This window comes from Salmo salar, chromosome 12 (genome assembly GCF_965601325.2).
Source record: "Salmo salar chromosome 12, fSalSal1, whole genome shotgun sequence".
NCBI lineage: Eukaryota > Metazoa > Chordata > Actinopteri > Salmoniformes > Salmonidae > Salmo > Salmo salar.
In genome coordinates this window covers 99,249,664-99,269,332 of record NC_138302.1, presented here as the reverse complement: position 1 = coordinate 99,269,332, position 19,669 = coordinate 99,249,664, and the positions used below count along the sequence as shown (strand labels likewise).

Here is a 19,669-nt window from a genome sequence, read left to right as displayed (position 1 = left end):
TTTGTAACCCAACCCTGATCTGTACTTCTCCACAACTTTGTCCCGGACCTGTTTGGAGAGCTCCTTGGTCTTCATGGTGCCGCTTGCCCCTTGCTTAGTGGTGTTGCATACTCTGGGGCCTTTCAGAACAGGTGTATATATATACACTGAGATCATGTGACAGATCATGTGTCACTTAGATTGCACACAGGTGCACTTTATTGAAATAAGTATTTAACTTCTGAAGGTAATTGGTTGCACCAGATCTTATTTAGGGGCTTCATAGCAAGGGGGTGAATACATATGCACGCACCACTTTTCTGTTTTTTATTTTTGTTATTTAAGTTATTTTTTTCATTTCACTTCACCAATTTGGACTATTTTGTGTATGTCCATTACATGAAATCCAAATAAAAATCGATTTAAATTACAGGTTGTAATGCAACAAAATAGGAAAAATGCCAAGCGGGTGAATACTTTCGCAATCTACTGTAAATGCCTGGAGTTTGCTAAACAACATTAGCTCTTGGATTGGAACCGATGCTATGGTCAGATGACATTGAAAATAGACCTCTGTGGCCAAGCACACCAGTGGTGGGTTTGGCGTCGAAAGAAGGATGCATATTTAGAAAAGAACCTCGTCACTACTGTAAAATATGGTGGTGGATCTTTGATGTTACTGGACAATTTTCCTTCCACTGGTCCTGGGGCCCTTGTTAAGGTCCAACGTACCAGGACATTTTAGGCCGAAACCTGGTTGCGTCTGCCAGGAAGCTGAAACTTGGCCGCAAGTGGATCTTCCAGCAAGACAATAACCACGAACACACATCAAAATCCACAAAGAAATGGTTAATTGACAACGAAATTAACATTTTGCAATGCCCATCTTAGTCTCCGGACTTCAATCCCATTGAAAACCTGTGCAGACGAAGGATATCAAGGATCTGGAAAGATTCTGTATGTATACAATAATTGTATACAATAACTCAATATTTGTATTTTTAGTTTACACAGTTTTTTTTGCTAATCTTTATCAAGGTAGTCTGGGGTGTAGTAGCAGTACAGTAATGTAGTCTGGGGTGTAGGAGCAGTATAGTACTGTAGTCTGGGGTGTAGTAGTACTGTAGTCTGGGGTGTAGTAGTACTGTAGTCTGGGGTGTAGTACTACTGTAGTCTGGGGTGTAGTAGTACGGTAGTCTGGGGTGTAGTACTACTGTAGTCTGGGGTGTAGTACTACTGTAGTCTGGGGTGTAGTACTACTGTAGTCTGGGGTGTAGTAGTACTGTAGTCTGGGGTGTAGTACTACTGTAGTCTGGGGTGTAGTAGTACTGTAGTTTGGGGTGTAGTAGTACAGTAGTCTGGGGTGTAGTACTACTGTAGTTTGGGGTGTAGTAGTACTGTAGTCTGGGGTGTAGTAGTACTGTAGTCTGGGGTGTAGTACTACTGTAGTTTGGGGTGTAGTAGTACAGTAGTCTGGGGTGTAGTAGTACTGTAGTCTGGGGTGTAGTAGTACTGTAGTCTGGGGTGTAGTACTACTGTAGTCTGGGGTGTAGTACTACTGTAGTCTGGGGTGTAGTAGTACTGTAGTCTGGGGTGTAGGAGCAGTATAGTACTGTAGTCTGGGGTGTAGTAGTACTGTAGTCTGGGGTGTAGTAGTACTGTAGTCTGGGGTGTATTATTACTGTAGTGTGGGGTGTAGTAGTACTGTAGTGTGGGGTGTAGTAGTACTGTAGTCTGGGGTGTAGTACTACTGTAGTTTGGGGTGTAGTACTACTGTAGTCTGGGGTGTAGTACTACTGTAGTTTGGGCTGTAGTAGTTCTGTAGTGTGGGGTGTAGTACTACTGTAGTTTGGGGTGTAGTAGTACTGTAGTGTGGGGTGTAGTAGTACTGTAGTGTTGGGTGTAGTACTACTGTAGTGTTGGGTGTAGTAGTACTGTAGTCTGGGGTGTAGTAGTACTGTAGTCTGGGGTGTAGTAGTACTGTAGTGTGGGGTGTAGTAGTACTGTAGTCTGGGGTGTAGTAGTACTGTAGTCTGGGGTGTAGTAGTACTGTAGTCTGGGGTGTAGTAGTACTGTAGTCTGGGGTGTAGTACTACTGTAGTTTGGGCTGTAGTAGTACTGTAGTGTGTAGTACTACTGTAGTCTGGGGTGTAGTAGTACTGTAGTCTGGGGTGTAGTAGTACTGTAGTCTGGGGTGAAGTAGTACTGTAGTCTGGGGTGTAGTAGTACTGTAGTCTGGGGTGTCGTACTACTGTAGTCTGGGTTGTAGTAGTACTGTAGTCTGGGGTGTAGTACTACTGTAGTCTGGGGTGTAGTAGTACTGTAGTCTGGGGTGAAGTAGTACTGTAGTCTGGAGTGTAGTAGTACTGTAGTCTGGGGTGTAGTACTACTGTAGTGTGTGGTGTAGTAGTTCTGTAGTCTGGGGTGTAGTACTACTGTAGTGTGGGGTGTAGTAGTACTGTAGTCTGGGGTGTAGTAGTACTGTAGTCTGGGGTGTAGTAGTACTGTAGTGTGGGGTGTAGTAGTACTGTAGTGTGGGGTGTAGTAGTACTGTAGTGTAGTACTACTGTAGTTTGGGGTGTAGTACTACTGTAGTCTGGGGTGTAGTACTACTGTAGTTTGGGCTGTAGTAGTTCTGTAGTGTGGGGTGTAGTACTACTGTAGTTTGGGGTGTAGTAGTACTGTAGTGTGGGGTGTAGTAGTACTGTAGTGTGGGGTGTAGTACTACTGTAGTGTGGGGTGTAGTAGTACTGTAGTGTGGGGTGTAGTAGTACTGTAGTGTGGGGTGTAGTAGTACTGTAGTGTGGGGTGTAGTAGTACTGTAGTGTGGGGTGTAGTAGTACTGTAGTCTGGGGTGTAGTAGTACTGTAGTCTGGGGTGTAGTAGTACTGTAGTCTGGGGTGTAGTAGTACTGTAGACTGGGGTGTAGTAGTACTGTAGTCTGGGGTGTAGTACTACTGTAGTTTGGGCTGTAGTAGTACTGTAGTGTGGGGTGTAGTACTACTGTAGTTTGGGGTGTAGTAGTACTGTAGTGTGGGGTGTAGTAGTACTGTAGTGTGGGGTGTAGTACTACTGTAGTGTGGGGTGTAGTAGTACTGTAGTGTGGGGTGTAGTAGTACTGTAGTGTGGGGTGTAGTAGTACTGTAGTCTGGGGTGTAGTAGTACTGTAGTCTGGGGTGTAGTAGTACTGTAGTGTGGGGTGTAGTAGTACTGTAGTTTGGGGTGTAGTAGCAGTATAGTACTGTAGTCTGGGGTGTAGTAGTACTGTAGTCTGGGGTGTAGTAGTACTGTAGTCTGGGGTGTAGTAGTACTGTAGTGTGGGGTGTAGTAGTACTGTAGTGTGGGGTGTAGTAGTACTGTAGTGTGGGGTGTAGTAGTACTGTAGTGTGGGGTGTAGTCGTACTGTAGTCTGGGGTGTTGTAGTACTGTAGTGTGGGGTGTAGTAGTACTGTAGTTTGGGGTGTAGTCGTACTGTAGTCTGGGGTGTAGTAGTACTGTAGTTTGGGGTGTAGTAGCAGTATAGTACTGTAGTCTGGGGTGTTGTAGTACTGTAGTGTGGGGTGTAGTAGTACTGTAGTTTTGGGTGTAGTAGCAGTATAGTACTGTAGTCTGGGGTGTAGTAGTACTGTAGTGTGGGGTGTAGTAGTACTGTAGTTTCGGGTGTAGTAGCAGTATAGTACTGTAGTCTGGGGTGTAGTAGTACTGTAGTGTGGGGTGTAGTAGTACTGTAGTCTGGGGTGTAGTAGTACTGTAGTCTGGGGTGTAGTAGTACTGTAGTGTGGGGTGTAGTAGTACTGTAGTCTGGGGTGTAGTAGCAGTATAGTACTGTAGTCTGGGGTGTAGTACTACTGTAGTGTGGGGTGTAGTACTACTGTAGTGTGGGGTGTAGTAGTACTGTAGTGTGGGGTGTAGTAGTACTGTAGTGTGGGATGTAGTAGTACTGTAGTGTGGGGTGTAGTAGTACTGTAGTGTGGGGTGTAGTAGTACTGTAGTGTGGGGTGTAGTGCTACTGTAGTTTGGGGTGTAGTAGTAATGTAGTGTGGGGTGTAGTACTACTGTAGTCTGGGGTGTAGTAGTACTGTAGTTTGGGGTGTAGTAGCAGTATAGTACTGTAGTGTGGGGTGTAGTAGTACTGTAGTCTGGGGTGTAGTAGTACTGTAGTCTGGGGTGTAGTAGTACTGTAGTCTGGGGTGTAGTAGTACTGTAGTGTGGGGTGTAGTAGTACTGTAATGTGGGGTGTAGTAGTACTGTAGTTTCGGGTGTAGTAGCAGTATAGTACTGTAGTCTGGGGTGTAGTAGTACTGTAGTGTGGGGTGTAGTAGTACTGTAGTCTGGGGTGTAGTAGTACTGTAGTCTGGGGTGTAGTAGTACTGTAGTGTGGGGTGTAGTAGTACTGTAGTCTGGGGTGTAGTAGCAGTATAGTACTGTAGTCTGGGGTGTAGTACTACTGTAGTGTGGGGTGTAGTACTACTGTAGTGTGGGGTGTAGTAGTACTGTAGTGTGGGGTGTAGTAGTACTGTAGGGTGGGGTGTAGTAGTACTGTAGTCTGGGGTGTAGTAGTACTGTAGTGTGGGGTGTAGTAGTACTGTAGTCTGGGGTGTAGTAGTACTGTAGTGTGGGGTGTAGTAGCAGTATAGTACTGTAGTCTGGGGTGTAGTAGTACTGTAGTCTGGGGTGTAGTAGCAGTATAGTACTGTAGTCTGGGGTGTAGTAGTACTGTAGTCTGGGTGTAGTAGCAGTATAGTACTGTAGTCTGGGGTGTAGTACTAATGTAGTTTGGGGTGTAGTAGTACTGTAGTCTGGGGTGTAGTAGTACTGTAGTCTGGGATGTAGTAGTACTGTAGTGTGGGGTGTAGTACTACTGTAGTCTGGGGTGTAGTAGTACTGTAGTCTGGGTTGTAGTAGTACTGTAGTGTGGGATGTAGTAGTACTGTAGTCTGGGGTGTAGTAGTACTGTAGTGTGGGATGTAGTAGTACTGTAGTGTGGGGTGTAGTAGTACTGTAGTGTGGGGTGTAGTAGTACTGTAGTGTGGGATGTAGTAGTACTGTAGTGTGGGATGTAGTAGTACTGTAGTCTGGGGTGTAGTAGCACTGTAGTGTGGGGTGTAGTAGCACTGTAGTGTGGGGTGTAGTAGTACTGTAGTCTGGGGTGTAGTAGTACTGTAGTGTGGGGTGTAGTAGTACTGTAGTCTGGGGTGTAGTAGCAGTATAGTACTGTAGTCTGGGGTGTAGTAGTACTGTAGTGTGGGGTGTAGTAGTACTGTAGTTTGGGGTGTAGTAGTACTGTAGTGTGGGGTGTAGTAGTACTGTAGTGTGGGGTGTAGTACTACTGTAGTTTGGGGTGTAGTAGTACTGTAGTGTGGGGTGTAGTAGTACTGTAGTCTGGGGTGTAGTAGTACTGTAGTTTGGGGTGTTGTAGTACTGTAGTGTGGGGTGTAGTAGTACTGTAGTCTGGGGTGTAGTAGTACTGTAGTCTGGGGTGTAGTAGTACTGTAGTCTGGGGTGTAGTAGTACTGTCGTTTGGGGTGTAGTAGCAGTATAGTACTGTAGTGTGGGGTGTAGTAGTACTGTAGTCTGGGGTGTAGTAGTACTGTAGTGTGGGGTGTAGTAGTACTGTAGTGTGGGGTGTAGTAGTACTGTAGTGTGGGGTGTAGTAGTACTGTAGTGTGGGGTGTAGTAGTACTGTAGTGTGGGGTGTAGTAGTACTGTAGTCTGGGGTGTAGTAGTACTGTAGTCTGGGTGGTCTAACGGTCTTCAGCTGCTGCCTCTGGAGCACATGTATGATGTACAGATCACAGCATGGGTTCAAATCCAGCCCACTGCTCTTTCAGAATTCTCTTTATCCAATAAACATAGAAAATACTTCTTTATTAAATAGCACAGTACTGTATCTAGTCTCACCTGATGTTAGGGACGGATGCATTCCTGTCATTCTCAGGTTGAGGGTTGTAGGCAGGAGGAGGAGGGTACAGCTGGTCTCCTGTGTCTGATGGAAATACAAGCATTTCAGTCATTCATATGAAGGCCATCATGAAGTTATTTTGGTAATTAAACTTCAACACAGACGGGGTAAATGAACACTAGGATCTACAGCCAAGTCAATCACCTTGTCTGCTTCAGAAATGGCACCCTGTTCCCAACACATTGCATTACTTTTGGCCAGTGCCACATAGACATCTGGTAAATTGTTGTGCACTATGTAGGGAATAGGGTGCCATTTCAGACACTATGTAGGGAATAGGGTGCCATTTCAGACACAGCTTTCGATCACGTTCAGTGTAGTGTTCTAAATGACAGCGTCGTGTTCTAAAGGACAGCGTCGTGTTCTAAAGGACAGCGTCGTGTTCTAAAGGACAGCGTCGTGTTCTAAAGGACAGCGTCGTGTTCTAAAGGACAGCGTCGTGTTCTAAAGGACAGCGTCGTGTTCTAAAGGACAGTGTCGTGTTCTAAAGGACAGCGTCGTGTTCTAAAGGACAGCGTCGTGTTCTAAAGGACAGCGTCGTGTTCTAAATGACAGCGAATTGTTCTAAAGGACAGTGTATTGTTCTAAAGTTGTGTAGTATTCTAAATGACAGTGTAGTGTTCTAAATGACAGCGTAGTGTTCTAAAGTAGTGTTGTGTTCTAAAGGACAGTGTATTGTTCTAAATGACAGCGTCGTGTTCTAAATGACAGCGTCGTGTTCTAAATGACAGCGTAGTGTTCTAAATGACAGCGTAGTATTCTAAATGACAGCGTAGTGTTCTAAATGACAGCGTAGTATTCTAAATGACAGCGTAGTGTTCTAAATGACAGTGTAGTGTTCTAAATGACAGTGTAGTGTTCTAAATGACAGCGTAGTATTCTAAATGACAGTGTAGTGTTCTAAATGACAGCGTAGTATTCTAAATGACAGCGTAGTGTTCTAAATGACAGTGTAGTGTTCTAAATGACAGTGTAGTGTTCTAAATGACAGCGTAGTATTCTAAATGACAGTGTAGTGTTCTAAATGACAGCGTAGTATTCTAAATGACAGCGTAGTGTTCTAAATGACAGCGTAGTGTTCTAAATGACAGCGTAGTATTCTAAATGACAGCGTTGTGTTCTAAATGACAGCGTAGTGTTCTAAAGTAGTGTAGTGTTCTAAATGACAGCGTCGTGTTCTAAATGACAGCGAATTGTTCTAAAGGACAGTGTATTGTTCTAAAGTAGTGTTGTGTTCTAAATGACAGCGTAGTGTTCTAAATGACAGCGTTGTGTTCTAAATGACAGCGTATTGTTCTAAATGACAGCGTATTGTTCTAAAGTAGTGTAGTATTCTAAATGACAGTGTAGTGTTCTAAAGGACAGTGTAGTGTTCTAAATGACAGTGTAGTGTTCTAAAGTAGTGTAGTATTCTAAATGACAGTGTAGTATTCTAAATGACAGTGTAGTGTTCTAAATGACAGTGTAGTGTTCTAAAGGACAGTGTAGTGTTCTAAATGACAGTGTAGTGTTCTAAATGACAGTGTAGTGTTCTAAAGGACAGTGTAGTATTCTAAATGACAGTGTAGTGTTCTAAAGTAGTGTTGTATTCTAAATGACAGTGTAGTGTTCTAAATGACAGTGTAGTGTTCTAAAGTAGTGTTGTATTCTAAATGACAGTGTAGTGTTCTAAATGACAGTGTAGTGTTCTAAATGACAGTGTAGTGTTCTAAATGACAGTGTAGTGTTCTAAATGACAGTGTAGTGTTCTAAAGTGAGTCCCACAGACAGCTGAATGAGCTGATAAAGGAGGAGACAAACTGACTGAGACTCACCCCCTCCTTTGGGCTCATCGTACTTCGTCACAGTTCACTGTGTATGTGTTTGTTTATATGTATGTGTGTGTGTCTGTGCGTGTGTGTGTGTGTGTGTGTGTGTGTATCTCTCACCTCCTCCTTTGGGCTCTTCGTACCCCGTCACACAGTCCAGCCAGCCAGGAGGGGGCGCCGACGGACCCTCCTCTGGAATGTTGGGATCAAACGCCCCTGTTGATGTCAGAGAAACATCTGGTTCATGTCCCAGCTATCCATTAGACCAAGCAACAGAAAACAACAAATTCCAATAGTACCTCCCCATTTCACTCTGTTTCAGACTGTTTCCTTTTGGTGCCTAATGAACATGACCCTGATGTGAGTAGGACCAGGAGTCTTTCCTGACTAATATCCGGGTCCAGGAGTCTTTCCTGATGCTAATAACCGGGGCCAGGAGTCTTTCCTGACAGTAATAACCGGGGCCAGGAGTCTTTCCTGACTGTAATAACCGGGGGCCAGGAGTCTTTCCTGACAGTAATAACCGGGGCCAGGAGTCTTTCCTGACAGTAATAACCAGGGGCCAGGAGTCTTTCCTGACAGTAATAACCGGGGCCAGGAGTCTTTCCTGACTGTAATAACCAGGGGCCAGGAGTCTTTCCTGACTGTAATAACCGGGGACCAGGAGTCTTTCCTGACTGTAATAACCGGGGCCAGAGTCTTCAAAGTTCAGGTCTGGTCAGAAGAAACCCAGTTATGACAGACTCAAGATGTCAAGGTTGAAAGATCAGGGGGCTCTGGTGGAATTTGAACCCTGAGAGAAGAGCAATCTCCTAGAGAAGCAGTAGTTTACATTAGTAAGGTGTTGGATATAGGCTAGGTCCTGGTTATAGTCAAACTTAAATGGCATTATACAATATGTTACAAGTTTAACAGAGCAGTAAACAAATGTTATAAATAATTAACCTCCAATAGTGAAGTTTGTGTCTAAAACATTAGGGATTCAGTTATAATACCTGGCAACAAACACAGATCTTTTGTAATTGATCAGATAGACTCATTAGTCTGGTCATTCTCATCATTGGTAACGTTCTCTCTCACTGTGGTTTGTCTCATTAAAACCTTAGATACAGAATTTAATTATAAAAAATAATAAAAAACAATTCTCTATTGAAAATAGTCATCATTCCAATGGTCACATCATTGAAAACTTCGCTCAGTCAGGCAAACAACATTAGCCTACATCATAACATGAGTATCTGAAAGGCTTGAGTCATGGAAATGCCATTGAAATAGAAAAACCAACCACCGGCCCAGGTGACAGGCCCAGGCCGATAGTGGTCAAGTTCCCGAGGGTCATGGGCAAGGTAACTGTTCTGGAAAGAGCCAAGAAATTCAGAGGAACATACGTCTTCCTCAACAAGGACTATCCTGAAGCTGTGCGCCAGAAGAAAGAATAACTTATCCCGGCAATGAAAGTTACCAGAGCGTGTAGCTACCAGAGCGTGTAGCTGCCAGAGCGTGTAGCTACCAGAGCGTGTAGCTACCAGAGCGTGTGGCTGCCAGAGCGTGTGGCTGCCAGAGCGTGTGGCTGCCAGAGCGTGTGGCTGCCAGAGCGTGTGGCTACCACAGCGTGTAGCTGACAGAGCGTGTGGCTACCAGAGCGTGTGGCTACCAGAGCGTGTGGCTACCAGAGCGTGTGGCTGACAGAGCGTGTGGCTACCAGAGCGTGTGGCTACCAGAGCGTGTAGCTACCAGAGCGTGTGGGGACATTGCTTACATCCGCTACGACAGGCTCATTGTCCACCCTCCCTCCCAAAAGCCTGGAAGGGTTCGTAGCTTCAGCCCCACAGCACACACACACCAACTGATTAATGGACTGCTGAATGTTCTTTTTTGTTGTTGTTATTTTCCATATTATGTCTATCTCTGATCAGCTACCCAGGAAAGGGCTGAAAATAGCCCATATTAATATATGAGGCCTTAGAAATAAGGTTCATGAAATCAATAACTTGCTAACATCAGATAACATTCATATATTAGCCATTTCTGAGACTCACTTAGATAATTCATTTGATGATACATCAGTAGCAATACAAGGATATAACATTTATAGAACACACAGAAGTGCTTATGAGGGATGTGTTGCTGTATATATTCAGAGCCATATATATCCCTGTAATGCTTAGAGAAGATCTTATGTCAAGTGTTATTGAAGTGTTGTGGTTGCAGGTTCACTTGGCACATCTAAAGCCTATTATTTTGGGATGTTGCTATAGGCCACCAAGTGCTAACAGTCAGTATCTAAATAATGTGTGTGAAATGCTTCATAGTGTATGTGATGTAAACAGAGAGGTCTACTTTCTTGGCAACCTGAATATTGACTGGTTTTCATCAAGCTGTCTGCTCAAGAGAAAGCTTCTTACTGTAACCAGTGCCTGTAATCTGGTTCAGGGTATTAATCAACCTACCAGGGTGTTTACAATCACTACAGGAACAAGATCATCCACATGTATTGATCACATTTTTACTAATACTGTAGAACTTTGTTCTAAAGCTGTATCCGTACCCATTGAATGCAGTGGTCACAATATAATGTCTATATCCAGGAAAGCCAAAGTTCCAAAAGCTGATCCTAAAATAGTATATAAGAGATCATCCAAAAGATTTTGCTGTGACTCATCTGTGGATGATGTTAAAAATATTTGTTGGTCTGATGTGATAAATGAGGAGCATCCAGACGCTGCACTTGATGAATTTATGAAATTGCTTCTTCCAATTATTGATAAACATGATCTTGTTAAGAATCTGACTGTTAGAACTGTTAAGGCTCCAGAGATTGATGAGGAATTGAAAAACTGTATGGTTGAAAGAGATGGGGCAAAAGGAGTGGCTAATAAGTCTGGCTGAACATCTGACTGGCTGACTTACTGCAAATTGAGAAATGAATGTGGCTAAACTCAACAAAAAGAAGAAGAAACTGTATTATGAAGCCAAGATCAATGATATAAAGAATGATGGAAAAAACTTGAGTACTTTAAATGAATTTATGGGCAGAAAAACAAATTATTCATCACCAAACCGTTTGATGTTGGCAATTCTTTTTGTGATTACTTCAGGCCTGGAGGGAAGCCAAAGTCATTCCTCTACCCAAGAGCCATAAAGTGGCCTTTTACTGGTTCTAACAGCAGACCTATCAGCTTGCTGCCAGCTATTAGCAAACTGTTGGACAGAATTGTGCTTGACCAAATACAATGCAATTTTATTGTAAACAAATTGACAACAGACTTTCAGCATGCTTATAGAGAAGGGTACTCAACATGTACTGCACTGACACAAACGGCTGATGATTGGTTAAAAGAAATTGATAATAAGATGATTGTGGGAGATGTACTGTTAATTCCAGTGCTGCTTTTCATATAATTGACCATAACCTGCTGTTGAAAAAATGTACTGTATATTTCATGGATTTTCAACCTCTGCCATATCGTGGATTCAGAGCTATCTAACTAATAGAACGCAAAGGGTTTTCTTTAATGGAAGCATCTCTAATGTCAAACATGTAAAGTGTGGTGTACCGCAAGGCAACTCTCTAGGCCCTCTACTAGTTAACATTTTTACCAATGACCTTGCGCTGGCATTAAACAAAGCCTGTGTGTCCATGTATGCTGATGATTCAACCAAATACAGTACATGTCACCAACCACAGATAATGAAGTCACTAAAACCCTTAACAAGGAGTTGCAGTCAGTTTTGGAATGGGTGGCCAGTAATAAACTGGTCCTGAACATCTGTAAAGAGCATTGTATTTGGTACAAATCATTCCCTAAATTCTAGACCTCAGCTGAATCTGGTAATGAATGGTGTGGCTGTTGAAGAAGTTGAGGAGAATAAATTACTTGGGTGTTACCTTAGATTGTAAACTCTCATGGTTAAAACATACAATGCCTTGCAAAAGTATTTACCCGTAGGCATTTTTCCTATTTTGTTGCATTACAAGCTTTAATTTAAATGGAATAAAATTGTCCAAATTGGTGAAGTGAAAAAAATTACATTTCAAAAAAATTCTAAAAACATTTAAAACAGAAAAGTGGTGCGTGCATATGTATCCACCCCGTTGCTATGAAGCCCCTAAATAAGATCCACCAATTGCAACCAATTACCTTCAGAAGTCACATAATTAGTTAAATAATGTCCACCTGTGTGCAATCTAAGTGACACATGATCTGTCACATGATCTCACATACATACATACATACATGTATATATACACACACATACATACACACCTGTTCTGAAAGGCCCCAGAGTATGCAACACCACAAAGCAAGGGGCATCACCAAGCAAGCGGCACCATGAAGACCAAGCAGCTCTCCAAACAGGTTAGGGACAAAGTTGTGGAGAAGTACAGAGGTTGAACATCCCACGGAGCACCATTAAATCCATTATTATAAAATAGAAAGAATATGGCACCACAACAAACCTGCCAAGAGAGGGCCATCCACCAAAACTCACAGACCAGGCAAGGAGGGCATTAATCAGATGCAACAAAGAAACCAAAGATAACCCTGAAGGAGCTGCAAAGCTCCACAACGGAGATTGGAGTATCTGTCCACTTTAAGCTGTACACTCCACAGAGCTGGAAGAGTGGCCAGAAAAAAGCCATTTCTTTAAAAAAAAGAAAATTGCAAACATGTTTGGTGTTTGCCAAAAGGCATGTGGGAGACTCCCCAAACATATGGATGAAGGTACTCTGGTTAGATGAGACTAAAATGTAGCCTTTTGGTCAAAACGCTATGTCTGGCGCAAACCCAACCACTCTCATTACCCCGAGAACATCATCCTCACAGTGAAGCATGGTGGTGGCAGCATCATGCTGTGGGGATGTTTTTCATTGGCAGGGACTGGGAAACTGGTCAGAATTGAAGGAATGATAGATGGCGCTAAATACTGGGAAATTCTTGAGGGAAACCTAGAGATTTGAGACTGGGACAGAGGTTCACCTTCCAGCAGGACAATGACCCTAAGCATACTAATAAAGCAACACTCAAGTGGTTTAAGGGGAAACATTTAAATGTCTTGGAATGGCCTAGTCAAAGCCCAGACCTCAATCCAATTGAGTATCTGTGGTATGACTTAAAGATTGCTGTACACCAGCGGAACCCATCCAACTTGAAGGAGCTGGAGCAGTTTTGCCTTGAAGAATGGGCAAAAATCCCAGTGGCTAGATGTGCCAAGCTTATAGAGACATACCCCTAGAGACTTGCAGATGTAATTGCTACAAAAGGTGGCTCTACAAAGTATTGACTTTGGGGGGGGGGGGGGGGGGGGGTGAATAGTTATGCACACTCAAGATGTTTTTTTGTCTTATTTCTTGTTTGTGTCACAAAAAATATTTTGCATCAAAGTGGTAGGCATGTTGTGTAAATCAAATGATACAAATCTCCCAAAAAAATCTATTTTAATTCCAGGTTATAAGGCAACAAAATAGGAAAAATGCCAAGGGGGGTGAATACTTTCGCAAGCCACTGTATAGATTCAATTGTTGTAAAGATGGGGAGAGATCTGCCTATAATAAAGAGACACCACACTCCAAAAGCAAGTTCTGCAGGCTATGGTTTTATCTTATCTTGATAATTGTCCAGTCATGTGGTCAAGTGCTGCAAAGAAATACCTAGTTAAGCTGCAGCTGGCCCAGAACTGAGCGGCACGTTTTGCTCTTCATTGTAATCATAGGGCTGATATAAATACAATGCATGCCAGTCTCTCTTGTCTAAAAGTTGAGGATAAAATGACTGCATCACTTCTTCTATTCATAACATTAATGTGTTGACAATTCCAAAATGTTTGCATAGTCAACTTACACACAGCTCTGACACACACACACTTATCCCACCAGACATGCCACAGGGGTCTTTTCACAGTCCCCAAATCCAGAACAAATTCAAGAAAGCGTACAGTATTATATAGAGCTATTATTGCATGGGACTCCCTTCCATCTCATATTGCTCAAATGAACAGCAAACCTGGTTTCAAAAAACAGATAAAGCAACACCTCACACCTATTTGACCTAGATATTTTGTGTCTATGTTTTAATATGTAGGCTATGTAGTTCTGTCCTTGAGCTGTTCTTGTCTATTAATGTTCTGTATGATTTCATGTTTTGTGTGAACCCCAGGAAGAGTAGCTGCTGCTTTCACAACAACTAATGGGGGTCCTAATAAAATACCAATAACCAAGTTTTACATTTTCTTAGTCGTATGTGTGGGATACGCAGGGTGTACACCGTCCAACGAAATGCTTCCTTGCAGGTTCCTTCTGGACAATGCAACAACAATAATAAATAATAAAATATAACAATACCAACATAAAGTAAATGGCTCAGTAGAAGAGAATAATACATTTTATCATAAGTATAATACAGGAATAATAATAATAATAATAATTGGCATATGGGTGGACTGGACAGTGCTTTCTCTCTCTCTCACACAGGAAAAACAGACATTCGTTGGGAGGGAGAGTACAGGATGTTATATTGTCATCCACCAACAATCCTACTCTGTCTGGTTTCTAAAGATCACGTTGGATTTGAAAGGTCTAGGCTAGGGAGTAGTCAGGCAAACTTTTTAATCAAACAATATTTATTTACAAGAACTAGAAGACCGGGAGAGTCGTGCTGAGCAACATAAGTTGCATTATATTAACCAATAAACCTTATACTATAGTCATATTATTAGCAGCTAATGTCCATGTAGGTAGGCCTACCGTGTGATGTCTACGTAGTGTAATTTACATGCATTGTATTACCAATAACTAGTGGAAACATATTTGTCCTCACATGACTCAGGTTTAATACAGCCTGGGGGAGTAAGGAGCGGCTCCTGGATCTAGATAGATGAACATTATGAGTTGCAAACTCTGTTGCCAATCCACACACACACTAACACACACACACACACATTGACTACTTACCTACTGATCCACCTTTGTAATCCACACACACACACACACACACACACACACACACACACCTTTGTAATTCGTCTATGCATCATCATGCACAGTGATTCGATAAATTTTTTTCATTATTATTTAACTAGGCACGTCAGTTAAGAACAAATTCTTATTTACAATGACGGCCTACACCGGCCGACGTGATACAGCCTGGATTCGAACCAGGGTGTCTGTAGTGACGCCTCCTAGCACTGAGATGCAGAGCCTTAGACCGCTGCGCCACTCGGGAGCCCACACTACTGTGTGAGAACCAAAAGGAAAAAGTTGCAAGAAAACACTGTTGTCCTTATTACTGTGTAATAACTTCGGTACAATAACAATATACTATAGTTTACATATTACACTGTACTTACATGGTAATAACTATGGTATTACAAAGGTATTACAACATGGTGCTACTCAGGAACCTGTAGGGCCCAGACACCATCAACATGGTGCTACTCAGGAACCTGTAGGGCCCAGACACCATCAACATGGTGATACTCAGGAACCTGTAGGGCCCAGACACCATCAACATGGTGCCACTCAGGAACCTGTAGGGCCCAGACACCATCAACATGGTGCCACTCAGGAACCTGTAGGGCCCAGACACCATCAACATGGTGCCACTCAGGAACCTGTAGGGCCCAGACACCATCAACATGGTGCTACTCAGGAACATGTAGGGCCAAGACACCATCAACATGGTGCTACTCAGGAACCTGTAGGGCCCAGACACCATCAACATGGTGCCACTCAGGAACCTGTAGGGCCCAGACACCATCAACATGGTGCTACTCAGGAACCTGTAGGGCCCAGACACCATCAACATGGTGCCACTCAGGAACCTGTAGGGCCCAGACACCATCAACATGGTGCCACTCAGGAACCTGTAGGGCCCAGACACCATCAACATGGTGCCACTCAGGAACCTGTAGGGCCCAGACACCATCAACATGGTGCTACTCAGGAACCTGTAGGGCCCAGACACCATCAACATGGTGCCACTCAGGAACCTGTAGGGCCCAGACACCATCAACATGGTGCTACTCAGGAACCTGTAGGGCCCAGACACCATCAACATGGTGCTACTCAGGAACCTGTAGGGCCCAGACACCATCAACATGGTGCTACTCAGGAACCTGTAGGGCCCAGACACCATCAACATGGTGCTACTCAGGAACCTGTAGGGCCCAGACACCATCAACATGGTGCCACTCAGGAACCTGTAGGGCCCAGACACCATCAACATGGTGCTACTCAGGAACCTGTAGGGCCCAGACACCATCAACATGGTGCTACTCAGGAACCTGTAGGGCCCAGACACCATCAACATGGTGCCACTCAGGAACCTGTAGGGCCCAGACACCATCAACATGGTGCTACTCAGGAACCTGTGATCAAGTGGTGGCTTTGTCTTCGTGCACCAGAATGCCCTTTTCATTCCATTGACCATGTGCACTACACAGCACCACCTTTTCCCTATGTAGTGGCACTACTTTTGAACAGAGCTCTATGGGCCCTGTTTAAAAGTTGTGTAAAGAATAGGGTGTCATTTGGGATACAGTCCATGTGTATTACAGAAGTATTCCTATGTGGGCTTTCCCATTGCTTTCAATTGTTAGTTTGAATGTACCAGCGTACAGGGCTAAATATACTACAGGCTGGGCATTGGTGTCACTGAACACAATACAGTCACCAGTCTATATAAATACCAATGAGAAGCAGTTTCCCCTGCACTGTTATGAGATCGGAGTTTAAGATTATAGGTGATATATATGTCACTTAGCAGAGGCCTTTATCCAAAACAACTTACAGTACAGTATGAAACAAGTATAAAAATGTATTCACTCACTACTGTAGTGTCTCTGGATCAGAGAGTCTGCTAAGCTACAATCCACAACTAGCTACAACCCAGAACTAGCTACAACCCAGAACTAGCTACAACCCAGAACAACTACAACCCAGAACTAGCTACAACCCAGAACTAGCTACAACCCAGAACAACTACAACCCAGAACAACTACAACCCAGAACTAGCTACAACCCAGAACAACTACAACCCAGAACTAGCTACAACCCAGAACAACTACAACCCAGAACTAGCTACAACCCAGAACAACTACAACCCAGAACTAGCTACAACCCAGAACAACTACAACCCAGAACAACTACAACCCAGAACTAGCTACAACCCAGAACAACTACAACCCAGAACTAGCTACAACCCACAATTGTGTATTTTTGTAATTTTTTTGTACCTTTATTTAACTAAGCAAGTCAGTTAAGAACAAATTCTAACAAGTAGCAATCTACTAAAACTACTCATTAGACCTACTAGTGATTACATTCATGTGCCCAGATCTCATGGCACAGCACTGCTCAATGCTTCTCAATAACAATGGCACAGTACGCAAATAGACTCTACGCTAGTCCTGGAAAGAAAAGACAGTTTGATTACTGTACCTACAGTGGAGGAACAGTCCCATAGTAGGTGAACAAATACCAAGTTTATAATAGAACATGGTGAGGTGTGGTATATCCTTTCACTCAAACAAATGGACAGAAAAAAAAAATACAGAATCATAAAATTAGTTGATTGACGAGGCTGGATAGAGCAACTAATCTAAACGGGGTACTGTCTGTAGATAAAAGTTAATAAGAATAACTGTTATGATAAAACAAAAATGTTCTGCTTGGAAAAAGCCAACACAAAACACCACGCACCTGTTGATAAGCAAGGCTACACGAGGAGAAGCCCTTGGAGACGTCATTGAAATTCAATTTGGAGACATAATAGCCTACCACTCACTACGCACACAGGCAAAGAAATACCTTACACACACATATGGAACTGGGATGGAAGGGTTTTGGTGTGTAGCCAGAGGAAAGCATTTAACTCCACAAAAAGGCTGTTATATTGGTTGATATCCATAATGAAGTTAAGTGACCTCATAGGCACCCTTAACTTTTTTAAATTTAATTTAAAGGGGGGGGGGGGGGGGGGGGGAATTTGCATTAGATCCCACTTTTGTCGAGTTCATTCTGTTTTGTCGACATTGGAACGTTCAGCGACACATTAGCCGTTTCAATCAGGCATGTTGTGAAATGTTTTATCCCACTTTACTAGCATAAAAAAAAGGTTGGATTGAAACCCAGGTGGAAATCACCTTTCCATTCTCTGTTTTTTATGCGAGTAAAGTCATACCGAATATAAAAACAAAGCACGACAGCTTTAATGGAAACAAATAGTTTCAGTACAATTGTATACATTTTGTTAGTTCGACATAGTGGGAGCTTCTTGTGTCGGTAAAATTAATTATGCGCGAAATGGCGGTGGAAATGCTTTTACGCGCAAATATTGAAATAATTTGTATTTATTTATTTCACCTTTATTTAACCAGGTAGGCAAGTTGAGAACAAGTCATCATTTACAACTGCGACCTGGCCAAGATAAAGCAAAGCAGTGTGACACATACAACAACACAGAGTTACACATGGAATAAACAAACATACAGTCAATAACACAATAGAAAAAAAGTCTATATACAATGTGAGCAAATGAGGTGAGATAAGGGAGGTAAAGGCAAAAAAGGCCATGGTGGCAAAGTAAATACAATATATCAAGTAAAACACTGGAATGGTAGATTTATAGTGGAAGAAAGTGCAAAGTAGAAATAGAAATAATGGGGTGCAAAGGAGCAAAATAAATAAATAAATAAATACAGTAGGGGAAGCGGTAGTTGTTTGGGCTAAATTATAGATGGGCTATGTACAGGTGCAGTGATCTGTGAGCTGCTCTGACAGCTGGTGCTTAAAACTAGTGAGGGAGATAAGTGTTTCCAGTTTCAGAGATTTTTGTAGTTCGTTCCAGTCATTGGCAGCGGAGAACTGGAAGGAGAGACGGCCAAAGGAGGAATTGGCTTTGGGGATGACCAGAGAGATATACCTGCTGGAGCGCGTGCTACAGGTGGGTGCTGCTATGGTGACCAGTGAGCTGAGATAAGGAGGGGCTTTACCTAGCAGAGACTTGTAGATGACCTGGAGCCAGTGGGTTTGGCGACGAGTATGAAGCGAGGGCCAGCCAATGAGAGCGTACAGGTCGCAGTGGTGGGTAGTATATGGGGCTTTGGTGACAAAACGGATGCCACTGTGATAGACTGCATCCAGCTTATTGACGCCGAAGTCGAGGATCGGTAGGATGGTCAGTTTTACGAGGGTATGTTTGGCAGCATGAGTGAAGGATGCTTTGTTGCGAAGTAGGAAGCCGATTCTAATTCTATAATAACAATTTTATCAAAGTAAATTTGGAGTCACGCGGTGATATGGTATGTGGTCCTCCCACTACAACTCAGCAAACTATGAAGTTTATTAGGATACAGATTAAATAAATTATGATGAATTTCACATGGTCATGGAAGTGTAGGGTGATGAGCTTGATGCTGCTTTCCGATAAATATTGAGGGACTTATTCTGGTGACATGATTATCAACGCTGCCGTTTGACCAATTCTAATATTCTCACTCTTATCCATAATAATAATCTCATCACGTGGACTAGCGCATAATACATTTTACCGACACAAAAAGATCCCACCATGTCGAACGAACAAATGATCTGTTTATAAAATGGTACCGTAACGTCCTGTTTCCATCAGGGCTGTCATGATTTTTTTTTATAGGGTATGAATTTACTCGCATAAAAACTCTGGACGGAAACGTGGTGTTATGAATGATTTGTAGGCTACACTGCAAATTGACCGCAAGAATCCCACACAGATACAGAAAACTGAATATTTTCAAACCTTGATTACATTGGGATACGATCACATCTGTTGATTGATTTGTCAATTTTATTTGTCAGTTGAAAAAAAATACATAGGTCTAGACACAGTATAAATATTTATTTATGCGTGGAAATACTGAATTAAAATACATTTGATCTGAT

General features: G+C 42.8%; 1 protein-coding gene across 1 annotated transcript in view; it reads right to left on the bottom strand.

The window, feature by feature from the left end:
* Positions 1-19,669, bottom strand: part of ssuh2.1 (ssu-2 homolog, tandem duplicate 1) — a 44,139-nt gene that overhangs the window by 23,624 nt on the left and 846 nt on the right. Inside the window, exons 2-3 of the mRNA XM_014134074.3 lie at positions 7,870-7,965; positions 5,881-5,965 (exon numbers count right to left, since the gene is read on the bottom strand). Coding sequence (XP_013989549.1) covers positions 5,881-5,965; positions 7,870-7,965 — 181 coding nt within the window. The remainder of the gene's footprint in view (positions 1-5,880; positions 5,966-7,869; positions 7,966-19,669) is intronic.